Below are 14,404 nucleotides of genomic sequence, written 5' to 3'. Positions count from 1 at the left end.
TTAGAACATAGCACATTTTGTGTCAGTTAACACATCTACATATAAATACCAGTCAATGAAAGCTGACATTCTACACTCTCTTTTCATATTTATCTTTTGATCTTAAACAAAAATGTTCTTCATTCAAGAACAGAATTGGCCTTGATGTTCCAATAGTTTTGGAGGGAACTGTATATATAGTCATTGTGGGATGTTTCCTGTTTATTAAAGATATCAGTGTCCAAAAACTACATCACTCCAGCATGCACACATGCAAAATCTGTTAAACAAATCCAAGATGCAAATCCAATACCCTTACCTAAAATTTACGATCATTTCGATGTGTAACGGAGAAAACAATACAATCCAGCACTTAAAGATCAGGCAGCTCGGGGTCAACAACAGAAATGACTAAAATTGTAGAACTGGCAAAGAGTAGAAGAATAATTAACTGTGACATAGAAACTGAAAATGAGAAAACTAAGTATAATCAAAAGAAAATGAGACTACATTAAAAAGCAAGAGCTGTATTCAACATTGTATACTATGTTACCGCTTGCAGCAGAATACAGCGCCCTCTACTAATAAATATGAGCAAAGCAGGCTGTGAAAATTGCCTTTATTGTCTAACCTTTTGATCTTTTGTTCAAATTCACAATAATACTCTGCTCTCATTGATATCAAACAATTGCAAACATAGGTTTATAAAAAAAAATATATACCTTTGTTAAATATAGGTGTGCACCAATTATTGGCACCCCATGAATTCATGAGAACAATATATTTAATGCTTAGCTGTTTCAGATAAAAATATTACCTGTGAACCAGTAATGACCTCTTTTTTTGTGTGATTTGCATGATTCCAGTTTGTTGTCACGCTGAAATCAATAATAATCAATTATGAAAATTGTTGTCAATGAATCTCATTATGGATTAGTTGGTCTGTGCACGGCATGGGGGTATATTCACTCATTACATTACTTCTCTTCCGAAAACACGCTCTGGAGAGTAAATACTAAAGTTGTGTCCCAGATGAAGTACTATACACTTACACTATGCATTATGTACTCTACCATCTAGTGTATGGATTTTGGAACAGTAATATCATCTCAGATGGAACACTAGCGTTTTTTTTTTACTAACCTGAAGTATAAGCCACTTCTTAGTCAGTGGCGCATGACATTGTACACACATAATGTGACGCTGCTAGCTTTAGCCTCATACCCAGAGTCACTGACAATGACTTTCTTCAGTTTACTGTTTATCAGCATGACCTTTTATTCCCAACATGACCTCAGTAACCATCAGACGGAGGAGAAATGATCACATGACTGAGGATGAAAGTGTGAGACCTCCAAGTTCTCTAAGGCAGGGAGCATTTTATATTAAACACCGCGGAGAAGATCAAACTTTACAAAGCGGAGTTTGTGTAGCACTGAAACATGACAGTGATTCTGTCACTAGTTGCTTGAAAGGTTTAGTTTCATTTAAGCTTGTCAATATACGCTGTATATGTGTAACTTTTGTAGTTTATTATAACGGAAGTGATGTGTTAGTAACAAGGCCGTGTTGCTTCTCACTCGCGGTGTAGATGCGCTGATACAGAGTGGGAGTGCGAGTAAGATCTGTAATGTCTAATTAAAACACTACAAAAGTAAACACAAGTAAAATAATATGTCTAAAGACAGTGAGGAACAGAAACCACAAGGTGCAGTGAAACTGAGTTTTTATTCAGTTAGGACTGTAGTTTAATTCAGTGCTTTTTGTACATCCATAAAAAGTAATTTTATATTATATAATTTATATCTATAATAATGATAAACTTTTAATAAATAATTGTTATTAATTAAGAGGTGCACAGTGGCTTAGTGGTTAGCACATATGCGTCACACCTCCAGGGTCGGGGGTTCGATTCCCACCGTGGCCCTGTGTGTGTGGAGTTTGCATGTTCTCCCCGTGCTGCAGGGGTTTCCTCCGGGTACTTCGGTTTCCTCCCCCAGTCCAGAGACATGCATGGTAGGCTGATTGGCATGTCCAAAGTGTCCAAAGTGTCTGTAGTGTATGAATGGGTGTGTGAATGTGATTGTGCCCTGTGATGGATTGGCACCCTGTCCAGGGTGTACCCCGCCTTATGCCCCATGCTCCCTGGGATAGGCTCCAGGTTCCCTGTGACCCTGAAAAGGATAAAGCGGTATAGAAGATGGATGGATGGATGTTATTAATTAATATTATTATTAATAAATTATATATAATATATATAATATAATTAATAATTAATAATATATATTCTGGTGTGTGTGTGTGTGTGTTTTGTGTAAAGTTTTAGTCTGAAGTTTATATTTGTAACACTCAGTTTGGGGGTTTTATTTTAAGTAAATGAAAAAAAAAATGGTACTGAAAGTTTGCCCGGCCCCATCCGATTCATCGAAAAGATAATCTGTCAACTAAATAATCGTTAGTTGCAGCCCTAGTAAGATTTCTCAATATTGTGCAATTATTAAAGCTCTCCAGGCCTGAACAGGTCAAGACATATCTTAATCATTAACACAGTTATGCAGTGTTCAAGGTGAAAGAACATGCTGAGGTGTTGTCTAATCAAACAATCCTCGTGGTGCAGTTTAAAGTGAGTGTGTGATTGAGAGAGAGAGACATCTTTGGCTACATGTGATCTTGAACACTTAACTTTGGATTACTGGACAAACAGTTTGGGAATTCTTCTAAAAGTTTGAACCATTGATGAGTAGAAGAATTGCAGTTATGATAGTTATGAATCAGGGTCTGTAGATACAGAGGAAGGCCTTCACTGAAACCATGTGATTGCTTTGCAGGTTTATTGAGCCTACTATTATTTCTCAGAAACCATGTGACTTTTTTTTTGCAGGTTTATTGAGCCTACTAGGATTTCTCCAAAACCATGTGACTTTTTGGACTGATTTCACATAAGTATGTGCAATTGCAATTAAAATAAAATATTTAAGCTGCTATTTAATTTTTCATGCACTGACACTTGATTTAGCTCATCTGCAGATTATCTCATCACATCATTAGTCATTAAACGATCATTTCTGTCCTATTTCTGTCAGGATAAAAAGATTATATATTGTTTATTAACAGCTGGTAAGAATTGTACTGATTAATTATCCTTTGTGGAAATATAGGCTACTTTTAAAATAGTTCTTTCAAATTTAAAACATTACCTTTTAAAACAAACAAAACTTTATATTTTAAAGCCAAAAAGCAGTGTTGCTAGGCCAAATGGTTTACAGTATTATTTTTACTGTAAAATGAATAAAAGTTGAGGAAGTCTAAAAGAAATGAAAAGCGAAAGTAGAAATGTGCAGTATGTTTATCTGAATCTCTGTTGAACCACCTCCTGTGAGAGGGCGTGCGCATTAGGCTATAACTACACCAGTCCACCGAGACACACTGCTTTTGACTAAGATCAGACATGATCAGGTAAGATATTTTGCGATGAGAATCACTTTGTGATTTAATAATTGATCATTTTGTTGAGTATTTCCTCTTAATATTTCACATAAATGTAAAAACAAAACAAAACAGAAAACGCACTTCATGTGGGTAAAATAATGTATAAGGCTTTATTTGCAGTTGAAAGTGGAAGGGCAGATTTTAGTGCAACGCCCTGAGGCATATTATCCACAAAATATTTTATTTCTAGTGTTTTTGTCTGATGAAGGTTTAAAAGTCTCAGTGTATAATGCATTGTTAATACATGTAATAATGTTATTATACATTTCCACATTATGAAAATTATAGTTTTTTATAATCTAGATACATTTTTCATCACTAAACAAATTAGCATTGGCCGATTTGCCCTCCGTTTCTCAAAGACATGCAATAATAGCTCAGGAGCACAGACTCGAGACAGTAGTCTGTTTTTATCTCACATTTTATTGCAGTGGTTCTCAACAGGGGCGTGGAGAGATCGGAAGGGGAGCACAAATTGTTTTCAAGAAAAAAAAACAGACAGGGCATAATTTGGGTTCTCTGTGTATTTTGTTGCTTTTCAAGTAGAATGTGTATAAATGAAAAACCCCATGTTCCCTCTCTCTCTGTATTTTCTTTTTGCTGGGGAGAGGCGGAGTTTAGCTGCATTTGATCTATCTGTCAGTGTAGACCAGTGTTCCCAACTTCGAGACTTTTCAGACCTCTTTAGTGACTTATTGGACAAACCTTGGGGACTGTCCAAATATCACCAGTACCGTCCTGCAAGCGCGAGGTCTTGCTTTCCCGTGGACGCGCCCTTCCTCTCAGTTTACATGATTCGTATGTAAATGTTTTTAGAACGCAAGACAAATGTAATGCAACATGTTTTACATGTAAAATAGTCCACATTATTACAGCCTAGTTCTCTTGTACAAAGTAGTTATAGTGTTCAGAAACATTTTTGAACATTCATGCTCAATACCTGTCCCTTATATAGTTTTATAAAAGTTATTTTTTTTTAAAATCATAAGTTATGAAAAGTAATTAGAAAAAAATACAAAAACAAAAAATTATCTAAACAGATATATATATCTGATATATATATATATATATATATATATATATATATATATATATATATATATATATATATATATATATCTGTTTAGGGGGTGCTTTAGTTTCAAAAGGTTGAGAACCTCTTATAGAGGAACTAATGAAGGAAGCTGCTGAACGAAGTCTTTTCAGGACTGTGGACGCCCTCTAGCGGCTGTTTAAGCCCAAACTGAGCACAAAAAAAGATAGGAACTATCATCCCAGCCAAGTCCTTTCGTTTATTGGCATAGATCATATATTAATATAATGTAATAATAATAATAATAATAATAATAATAATAATAATAATAATAATACACTTTCCAGGAGAACCTGTGACTGATTCCGAGTTAAAAATGGATTCTTCCCAGGAAGCAGACCCTTCAGCTGAACAGGGTGCTCAAAATGTAATGAATATTTCATTCTTCAGTTCTTTCAGTTCAGAAGGAATATAAAACTGCTATTTAGTGCTTCTAATGAATTTTCTTTCAGAATCCTGCTGAAGAGAGAACAGGTCCTTTGGGGAATGCTGTCACGCTTCCTCAGAGCATTTCTCAAAGTAAGGAGTCCTGAATGATAAAACTGTAATTTGCTCAAATGGAGGGATAAAAGAAAGTATTCACACTTTATTATAAGTTCCACAAATAAGAATATATTTACTATGTAATTAACACTTTCATAGTGATGAATTAATGCATGCACTAATCATTAACGCACCAAGAAGTAATAAAGCATAATGTGGTGTTGGTACCAGGGTTATTATGGTTTTAAAAATATTGCTAGTTTTTATTTTTTATTTCATTTTGTACTTTGGTTTACAATTTTGGTTTCATTTCAGTTAGCTTTAATGATGCATAAATAGATTTGATTTAATTTTTATCTTTTGAAAATCATTACTTTTAGTTTAGTTAATCATTATATTAGTTTAGTTTTAGTATCGTTTTAGTTGCTGCTGATTACAGTGCATTTCTTTTTATCAGCAGCAGAATCATACTCATAAAAATATCAAGCTGGACTCTGTCTTTTCCTACCTATTAATTTCGCCACTAGCGTTCCACTGATACTAAATTGCATCTGTGCCAAGGAGTTCTAATACATGTTACTCTGCCATCTACTGGTCATTTCTGATTCAGCAACATTGATGGATCCACTCCATTCAACCTCTGTTCTTAAATCAGGCCACCTAATCTGAAATTCTATTTAGTGTGTACTGCAGGTGGACGTTATAGTTGCAGTATAGTTTTCATTTATTTGGGGAAACACATTTCAGTTAAGGAAAATGTTTTTTTCACTGATAGTTTTAGTTTTTGTGTAAACGTAAATATAAAGGTTTTTGTGATAGTTTTCGTTAACTGTAATAACCTTGGTTGGTACTGCACACTTACCTGACAAAAATCTCTCTGGTATTTCAGTGTAATTAAATTGTCAGGACAAGCAGGTTGAGGTGGAATTTATAAACAGAAATGTTGCAGTGTCGCATTCCTAGTGTTAAGCCACTCTCCTGAACCAGAGACAATGTCAGAAGTGTCTTATCTGGGTTAAGGAGAAAAGAGCTGGATCGTTGTTCAGTGGTCCAAAGTCCTCTTTTCACATGAAAGTCAATGTTGCATTTCATTTGGAAATCAAGGTCCCAGAGTCTGGAGGAAGAGTGGAGAGGAACAGAATCCAAGTTGATTGAAGTCCAGAGTGATGTTTCCACAGTCAGTGATAATTTGAGGTGTCATGTCATCTGCTGGTGTTGGTCCACTGTGTTTTCTCAAGTCGAGAGTCGATGCAGCGTCTACCAGGAGATTTTAGAGAACGTCATGCTTCATCTGCTGATGAGATTTATGGAGATGCTGATTTCCTTCTCCAGCAGGACTCTGCACCTGCCCACAGTGCCAAAACTTCTAGTAACTGCTTCACTGACCGTGGTATTACTGTGTTTGATTGTCCAGCCGACTCGCCTGACCCGAACCCCATAGAGACTCTACAAGAGACACCAGACCCGACAATACAGACGAGCTGAAGACCGCTATCAAAGCAACCTGGGCTTCCAGAACACCTCAGCAGTGCCACAGGCTGATCGCCTCCACGCCACACTGATGCAGTCATTCCTTCAAAAGGATTAAAGTCCTGACTGCATATCAGTGCATAAATTAATATACTTTTCACAAGGTCGACATTTCTGTATTATAAATTCTTTATTATAATATTTTGAGATACTGGATTGTTGATTTCCGTGAGCTGTAATCCATAATCATCGAGATTAAAACAAATAAAAATGCTTGAAATATTTCACTTTGTGTAATGAATCTAGAATACATGAAAGTTCCACTTTCTGAAATTAAATTACAGTGGGAAAAGGAGCTTTTCCACGATATTCAAATTTTTAAAGATGCACCTGTATATCTAAGAGGGCTACAAATGAAAGGTTACCAATTTACAAACTTGTGAAACCGCCTTTTGGATGTATTTAGGTGAATTAAAAGACAATCTACCTGAGAAGGATGTTCCACAGGGGCCCTCCCAGTCTTCTCAAACAGAGGATGAACGTGAGGTAAGGAGCAATTTTCTACAATATTGTTTGTAATCTATATTTTATATTAATGGAATAATTCATAAACATTAGAAGGAATTGTGTGTAGGGAAGTAAATCAGCAAAATCTTTAGGGGGTAGAAACCTGAGAATTTTTTGTCCAGGGACATCCATAATAAATATGGATTACTGATTTTAACTATATCGTTCTGTAATGTTAGCTACGTAAAATACTCACTGATAGATTTTATTTTGACTGTCTGTTTAACTTGAAATAATGTGAAAGGGCCAATGCGAGCCCAGAGCGCATGGGGCGGGGCTTCCAGGCAGTGTCAGTTAATATTAGAGAGTTAAAATCACCTTCACAAAACATTTCAGGTTCACATGTTAATTAGCTCATATCCTATTTTATTAACAAAAAGAAGAGTGCCCTTTTGATGTATTTTTGAGCGATAGTTCATACTAGTGTACTCCAATGTTAAATTGTGATGCTCCTACGCAATTGTGTAATGGTTGGGTTGTAATGGTCTGGTAATATAATATATTTAATGTAAATGTCACTGGATATTGTGGTAGTGTAATATTGTGTAGGGACAATAAAATAGTTAATAATATGAACATCTTGCACCTACCTGTACTATTCTAAAGCTAAAAGCTTTTAAATTTGACCTATAATTACATAACTGTGACTACATTCCCCACTTACATTGTTATTTTTAGGGTTGGTGCGACCTTACAAAGGAAGGTATGAGAACTCTTTTAAAAATATTCTGTGAAATCAAAGTGTTTACTATTTTTCAGTTTTATCACTGTTCATATGTAAGAGTAAAATACAGTGAGGGAAAAAAGTATTTGATTCCCTGCTGATTTTGTACGTTTGCCCACTGACAAAGAAATGATCATTCTATAATTTTAATGGTAGTTGTATTTGAACAGTGAGAGACAGAATAACAACAAAAAAAATCCAGAAAAACGCATGTCAAAAATTTTATAAATTAATTTGCATTTTAATGAGGGAAATAAGTATTTGACCCCCTCTCAATCAGAAAGATTTCTGGCTCCCAGGTGTCTTTTATACAGGTAACGAGCTGAGATTAGGAGCACACTCTTAAAGGGAGTGCTCCTAATATCAGTTTGTTACCTGTATAAAAGACATCTGTCCACAGAAGCAATCAATCAATCAGATTCCAAACTCTCCACCATGGCCAAGACCAAAGAGCTCTCCAAGGATGTCAGGGACAAGACTGTAGACCTACACAAGTCTGGAATGGGCTACAAGACCATTGCCAAGCAGCTTGGTGAGAAGGGGACAACAGTTGGTGCGATTATTCGCAAATGGAAGAAGCACAAAAGAACTGTCAATCTCCCTCGGCCTGGGGCTCCATGCAAGATCTCCCCTCGTGGAGTTGCATTGATCATGAGAACAGTGCGGAATCAGCCCAGAACTACACGGGAGGATCTTGTCAATGATCTCAAGGCAGCTGGGACCATAGTCACCAAGAAAACAATTGGTAACACACTACGCCGTGAAGGACTGAAATCCTGCAGCGCGCGCAAGGTCCGCTGCTCAAGAAAGCACATATACATGCCCGTCTCAAGTTTGCCAATGAACATCCGAATGATTCAGAGGACAACTGGGTGAAAGTGTTGAGGTCAGATGAGACCAAAATGGAGCTCTTTGGCAACGACTCAACTCGCCGTGTTTGGAGGAGGAGGAATGCTGCCTATGACCCCTGGAACACCATCCCCACCGTCAAACATGGAGGTGGAAACATTATGCTTTGGGGGTGTTTCTCTGCTAAGGGGACAGGACAACTTCACCGCATCAAAGGGACGATGGACAGGGCCATGTACCGTCAAATCTTGGGTGAAAACCTCCTTCCCTCAGCCAGGGCATTGAAAATGGGTCGTGGATGGATTTTCCAGCATGACAATGACCCAAAACACACGGACAAGGCAACAAAGGAGTGGCTCAAGAAGAAGCACATTAAGGTCCTGGAGTGACCTAGCCAGTCTCCAGACCTTAATCCCATAGAAAATCTGTGGAGAGAGCTGAAGGTGCGAGTTGCCAAACGTCAGCCTCGAAACCTTAATGATTTGGAGAAGATCTGCAAAGAGGAGTGGGACAAAATCCCTCCTGAGATGTGTGCAAACCTGGTGGCCAACTACAAGAAACGTCTGACCTCTGTGATTGCCAACAAGGGTTTTTAAACCAAGTACTAAGTCATGTTTTGCAGAGGGGTCAAATACTTATTTCCCTCATTAAAATGCAAATCAATTTATAACATTTTTGACATGCGTTTTTCTGGATTTTTTTGTTGTTATTCTGTCTCTCACTGTTCAAATACAACTACCATTAAAATTATAGACTGATCATTTCTTTGTCAGTGGGCAAACGTACAAAATCAGCAGGGGATCAAATACTTTTTTCCCTCACTGTAGATCTATAGAGTTTATATTCCTCTTTCTGTTTCCTTTATACACAAATAATTAAGTTTCCTTTCACTGTTAGCACAGGCTTATATACTTGAATATCTTTTTTCTTTAGGGTCAGAAATAGCACAATACAGGCCACATCCACACAGGTATGAAAAGTTTTATGCATAATTTTTTTTGTTAATTATATGTATTTTATATATATATATATATATATATATATATATATATATATATATATATATATATATATATATATATATATATATACACACAGTAGTGAGTACACCCCTCACATTTGTGTAAATATTTGATGATATCTTTTCATGTGACACACTGAAGAAATGACACTGTACTACAGTGTAAAGTAGTGAGTGTACAGCTTGTGTAACAGTGTAAATTTACTGTCCCTCAAAATAACTCAACACACAGACATTAATGTCTAAACCGCTGACAACAAAAGTATATATATATAGTATCATGAGAAAAGCATTAAGAATATCTGCCATGGCAAGATACAATATTTAGAAAATAAAATTGTAATATTGCCAAACAGAAAGGCATGTTGGGCTTCCATGCATGGAATTTCTTTGTTTTTTCTCAGGTCTATACAATAATTTTATAAGTATTTCTAGCACAGCATTTTAGCATATAGCACATGCATGCATATTAAGTCAAGTAAGCCATATTAATCCTAAGTTCAGTTTTTCAAGCATTCCTGAACTTGTTAATGGGTAATTAATAAAAAAGCAGCTACAGCCGACTTGTTACCAGTTTTTTTTTTGTGGATCTAACTAAGGTACGTACATGAGATGTGTTATGTATTTGCGGCCATTTCCCTCAAGTGGTTGCCGTAGCCTACAACAATTTAAAGCAAGGTTCTGTCAATATCGCTCCTCCCTTAGGTGCCTATAGATATGTACAGCAAAGACATATAGATAACATTTTTAATAGCAGTTAATAATAATAATAGTCACCAAAAGGTGCTCATACTGAGCAATGGTTGAATTTACATTCAAATGACACTTGCTTTCGTAATCCCATCAGGCAAAAAAAGTCTGACTTCCAGGCAGCAATCACAGTGTGCAAAAAATTAAATCTAGATGCTGAAACATATGGGCATGGAAGTGATCTGGAAAAAGTAGTCTATGCCATGTGTCATACCACCCCACTCTGAATTAACTGATATCTGTGGTCATAACATTTAACCTTTTATTTCACAGTTGGACTGGAGATAACAACGAAAACCTGATTTGTGTGAAATTTTATGCTGCTCTTCGGAAGGAAGTTGATACTAAACATGATAAGATGTATCTGGTTATCTACCCACACAAAAGAAAATTAGAGATGACTCCAATAAGGTAAGTTCATTATGTTTTAAACCACAAACGAACTTGTATATTAGCAACACAATCAGTATTAAGTCCAGCATCACTGTCTGGAAGTTTTATGTAACCATAATATTACGGCCAATATCAAATACAAAGATATGATATAGTTGATTGACTGACTGAATAATTGATTTCTATTATATATTTTAGAATATGATATTTTATGATAAAATAATGAATTAACCAAGTGAGCTATAAGTATCGCAGATGAGTGCTCAGTCAGCTTATCCTTCAAAACATGAACATGTCATAGGTAGATTAACAGTTAGAATAACAAAAACATTGCCAAAATAGTCAATAAAAAGCATGATAAAATACATCTTGCACACTGTAAAATCATGACCATGACTTTTCTTGTGGCTACATTAAAAGCATAATTTATATACAGTGCATTTAGAAAGTATTCAGAACCCTACAGTTTTTTCATTTTATAGCCTTATGCAAAAATACTTTTTTTTTTTTTTTTTTTTTTTTTTACATTTTTTAAATCACATCAATCTACACTCCATTTTCAGCTGTTAGACATTATATAGGCAGATATCCAACCAATTGAATTTGCCATGGGTGGACTCAAATCCATATGTAGAAACATCTCAAAGATGATCCAGAGAAATGCGATACATCTGAACTACATTTCAAGTGTCATAGCAAAGGGTCTGAATACTTACATCAATGTGATAGTTCAGTTTTGTCTTTTTAATAAATTTGTGAAGTAATCACAAATCTGTTTTTTTCTTTGTCATTATGGGGTATGGAGTGTGGATTGATGTGAAAAAATTAAGCATTTTAGCATAAGGCTGCAACATAAAATGTGAAAAAATGAAGGGGTCCAAATACTTTCTGAATGTACGGTGTATACACACACTCACTGTCCACTTTATTAGAGCCATTCTAACAGTCTTTCTACCAACATCCATATCACAGTTCAAGTCACAGAGATCACACTCTCTCCATTCTGATGTTTGATATGAACATTAATTGAAGCTCCTGACCTGTATCTACAGTACATGATTTTATGCATTGTGCTGCTGCCACTTTATTGGCTGATTAGATAACTACATGAACGAGCAGATTTGGGAAATGTTTTGCTTGAAATGTGTGCTTGTTTTATGTGATAAATAAAGACGAATAAAGTTAAATAAATAAAGATTTATCACAAGTAGCAATCATGGGTAAGAAGCTTCCTAAAATCCTCAGGGACATTATTATACAACACTAGAATGGAAAAAGCTACAGAGTGATAGCAAAAACTATACTTCACAACTAATCTTCCTTAGACAGGGTGCCATGAAATTTCACTGAGGAAGGTAAGAGAGAATGGGAAATGTCCCAAAGCAGCTTTACAGAAATACAGTGGCAAGGAAAAGTATGTGAACCCTTTGGAATTTCATGGTTTTATGGATAAATTTGTCATAAAATGTGATCTGATCTTCATCTAAGTCAGGGGTATTGACAAATATAATGTGTCTAAAATAAAACAACGAAAAAAACCTCATAGTGCTTGTGGAAAAAGTATGTGAACCCTTGAGTTAATGACCTGAAAAAAGCTAATGGAGTCAGGTTTTAGCACACCTGGAGTCTCGTTAAGAAAATGAGTTTGGAGGTGTGGACTACGGCTACTTTGACTAATAAAAACCCCTCAAACTTTTGGAGTTTGTTCTGCACAAGACACACGCTTATGTGAGCCATGCCTCACCAAAAAGAGCTTTCAGAGGATCTACGATCAAGAAATGTTGATTTACATAAAGCTGGAAAGGGTCACAAAGTGATTTCAAAGACTTTAGAAATTCACCAGTCTACAGTTAGGCAAACATTCTACAAATGGAGACACTTTGGGACTGTTGCTACTCTACCAAGAAGTGGGTGCTCAATCAAAATGACACCAAGAGCACATTGAAGACTCATCAATGAGGTAAAGAAACAACCCGGAATGACAGCCGAAGATTTGAAGGCATCATTGGAACTGGCTAACATCTCTGTTCATGAGTCTACAACACGCAAAACACTGAACAAGCAGGGTATCTACAGCAGGACACCACGAAGGAAGCCACTGCTTACTTAAAAGAGCATTGCTGCATGCCTGAAGTTTGCACAGAGCACAGTGACACACCACAGCGGTATGGGCAAAATGTTTTGTGGACTGATGAAACTAAGATTGAACTATTTGGAAAAACCACACAGCAGTACATCTGGCATAGAAATGGCACAGCATATCATTTTGAAAACATCCCAACCGTAAAGAGTAGAGGGGTAAAGTATGGTGGAGGAAACGTCATGATTTGGGCCTGCTTTGCTGCATCAGGGCCCGGCCAGCTTGCAATCACTGAGGGGAAGATGAATTCCCAAGTATATCAGACAATTCTTCAGGATAATATGAGAATGTCTGTACGTCAGCTGAAACTGTGTAGAAGTTGGGTGATGCAACAGGACAACGACCCAAAACACCGGAACAAGTCCACAACAGAATGGCTTCAGAAAAACAAAATACGCCTTTTGGAGTGGCGGAGTCAGAGGGTCTTCCACAATTGTAATTCAGCAGCTTACAAAATGGGACTTGATTCACCACATTCTATACATTTTTTTTTGTATAGTTCGCTCAGTTTTAAAAATAATAATAATAATAATAACGTTCTGACATTCGTGAACACAATTTAATTTAGCCACAAGAAAACCATGATACTAAATGTAGAGATCATGAAAGCATAACGCTTGTGCTGACTGTAGGCTGTTTTATTCACTATTTTAAGTTTTTGTTGATTCAAGGTGCTCTTCTGTAGGAAAAAAAAACATGCACATGGTTTTTAGCATAAATTGTCCAAGCACTCACTTACTACTCTTACAGTTCACTTTAAATTCATTCATAATTTTATCCATTAAAATTAACTTCTTGCAGTGTCTCTGATTAAGATGCATCTCCTTCAATATCATTCGATCTCCGTGGTGTAGAAAAAATACTTTTCATGGATTTTTTTGGGATGTCTGAATACCTATGTGTATAATTTCTATATTAACTCTACAAAAGCCTGTACTTATCTGAACTCTGTATACAGCCCCAATTCCCCTGTTTTTGAGTTACTGGACATTTCTAAATATTACAATAATTCACATAAACTGATTTAATAGCAATAAAACAATATAATTGTGTGCCAGCAAATGCAGTGTCATGCCATCTCACCAAATTCAACCATCAAACGTATTGCAGCATTTGTAGTGAAGTTGAAGTAGAAAAGTGACTGTTTTTCTCCAGGTCTGATGAAGCTGGTTCGATGTTCACATATGACCTCTTTCTGGACAAGACCGAAGTTAATGAGCTCGGTTACACATATTGTCTCTCTGATAAACATGAAACCCTTCACGGTTTTAAATACAGGAGACTGTTCAGAGACATCTCTGAGGATGATAAAGGTAATATCTATCTATCTACCTATATATCTCTCTATATATCTCTCTATCTATATATCTATCTATCTATCTATCTATCTATCTATCTATCTATCTATCTATATATCTACATTTGAGGTAATAAATTTAAATACGC

The 14,404-nt window shown here is 36.1% G+C and overlaps 1 protein-coding gene across 1 annotated transcript in view; it reads left to right on the top strand.

Annotated features, from left to right (window-relative positions):
- The first annotated feature begins 3,237 nt into the window (after window positions 1–3,237).
- Window positions 3,238–14,404, top strand: part of LOC128599269 (E3 ubiquitin-protein ligase RNF213) — a 114,283-nt gene continuing 103,116 nt past the window's right edge. Inside the window, exons 1-8 of the mRNA XM_053610780.1 lie at window positions 3,238–3,435; window positions 4,849–4,928; window positions 5,014–5,080; window positions 6,981–7,060; window positions 7,760–7,784; window positions 9,588–9,624; window positions 10,699–10,836; window positions 14,114–14,271. Coding sequence (XP_053466755.1) covers window positions 4,878–4,928; window positions 5,014–5,080; window positions 6,981–7,060; window positions 7,760–7,784; window positions 9,588–9,624; window positions 10,699–10,836; window positions 14,114–14,271 — 556 coding nt within the window. The 5' untranslated portion in view covers window positions 3,238–3,435; window positions 4,849–4,877. The remainder of the gene's footprint in view (window positions 3,436–4,848; window positions 4,929–5,013; window positions 5,081–6,980; window positions 7,061–7,759; window positions 7,785–9,587; window positions 9,625–10,698; window positions 10,837–14,113; window positions 14,272–14,404) is intronic.

The sequence above is a fragment of the Ictalurus furcatus genome, chromosome 22 (genome assembly GCF_023375685.1).
Source record: "Ictalurus furcatus strain D&B chromosome 22, Billie_1.0, whole genome shotgun sequence".
NCBI lineage: Eukaryota > Metazoa > Chordata > Actinopteri > Siluriformes > Ictaluridae > Ictalurus > Ictalurus furcatus.
The sequence above is the reverse complement of the archived record's forward strand: the minus strand, read 5'-3'. Positions and strand labels throughout refer to the sequence as shown.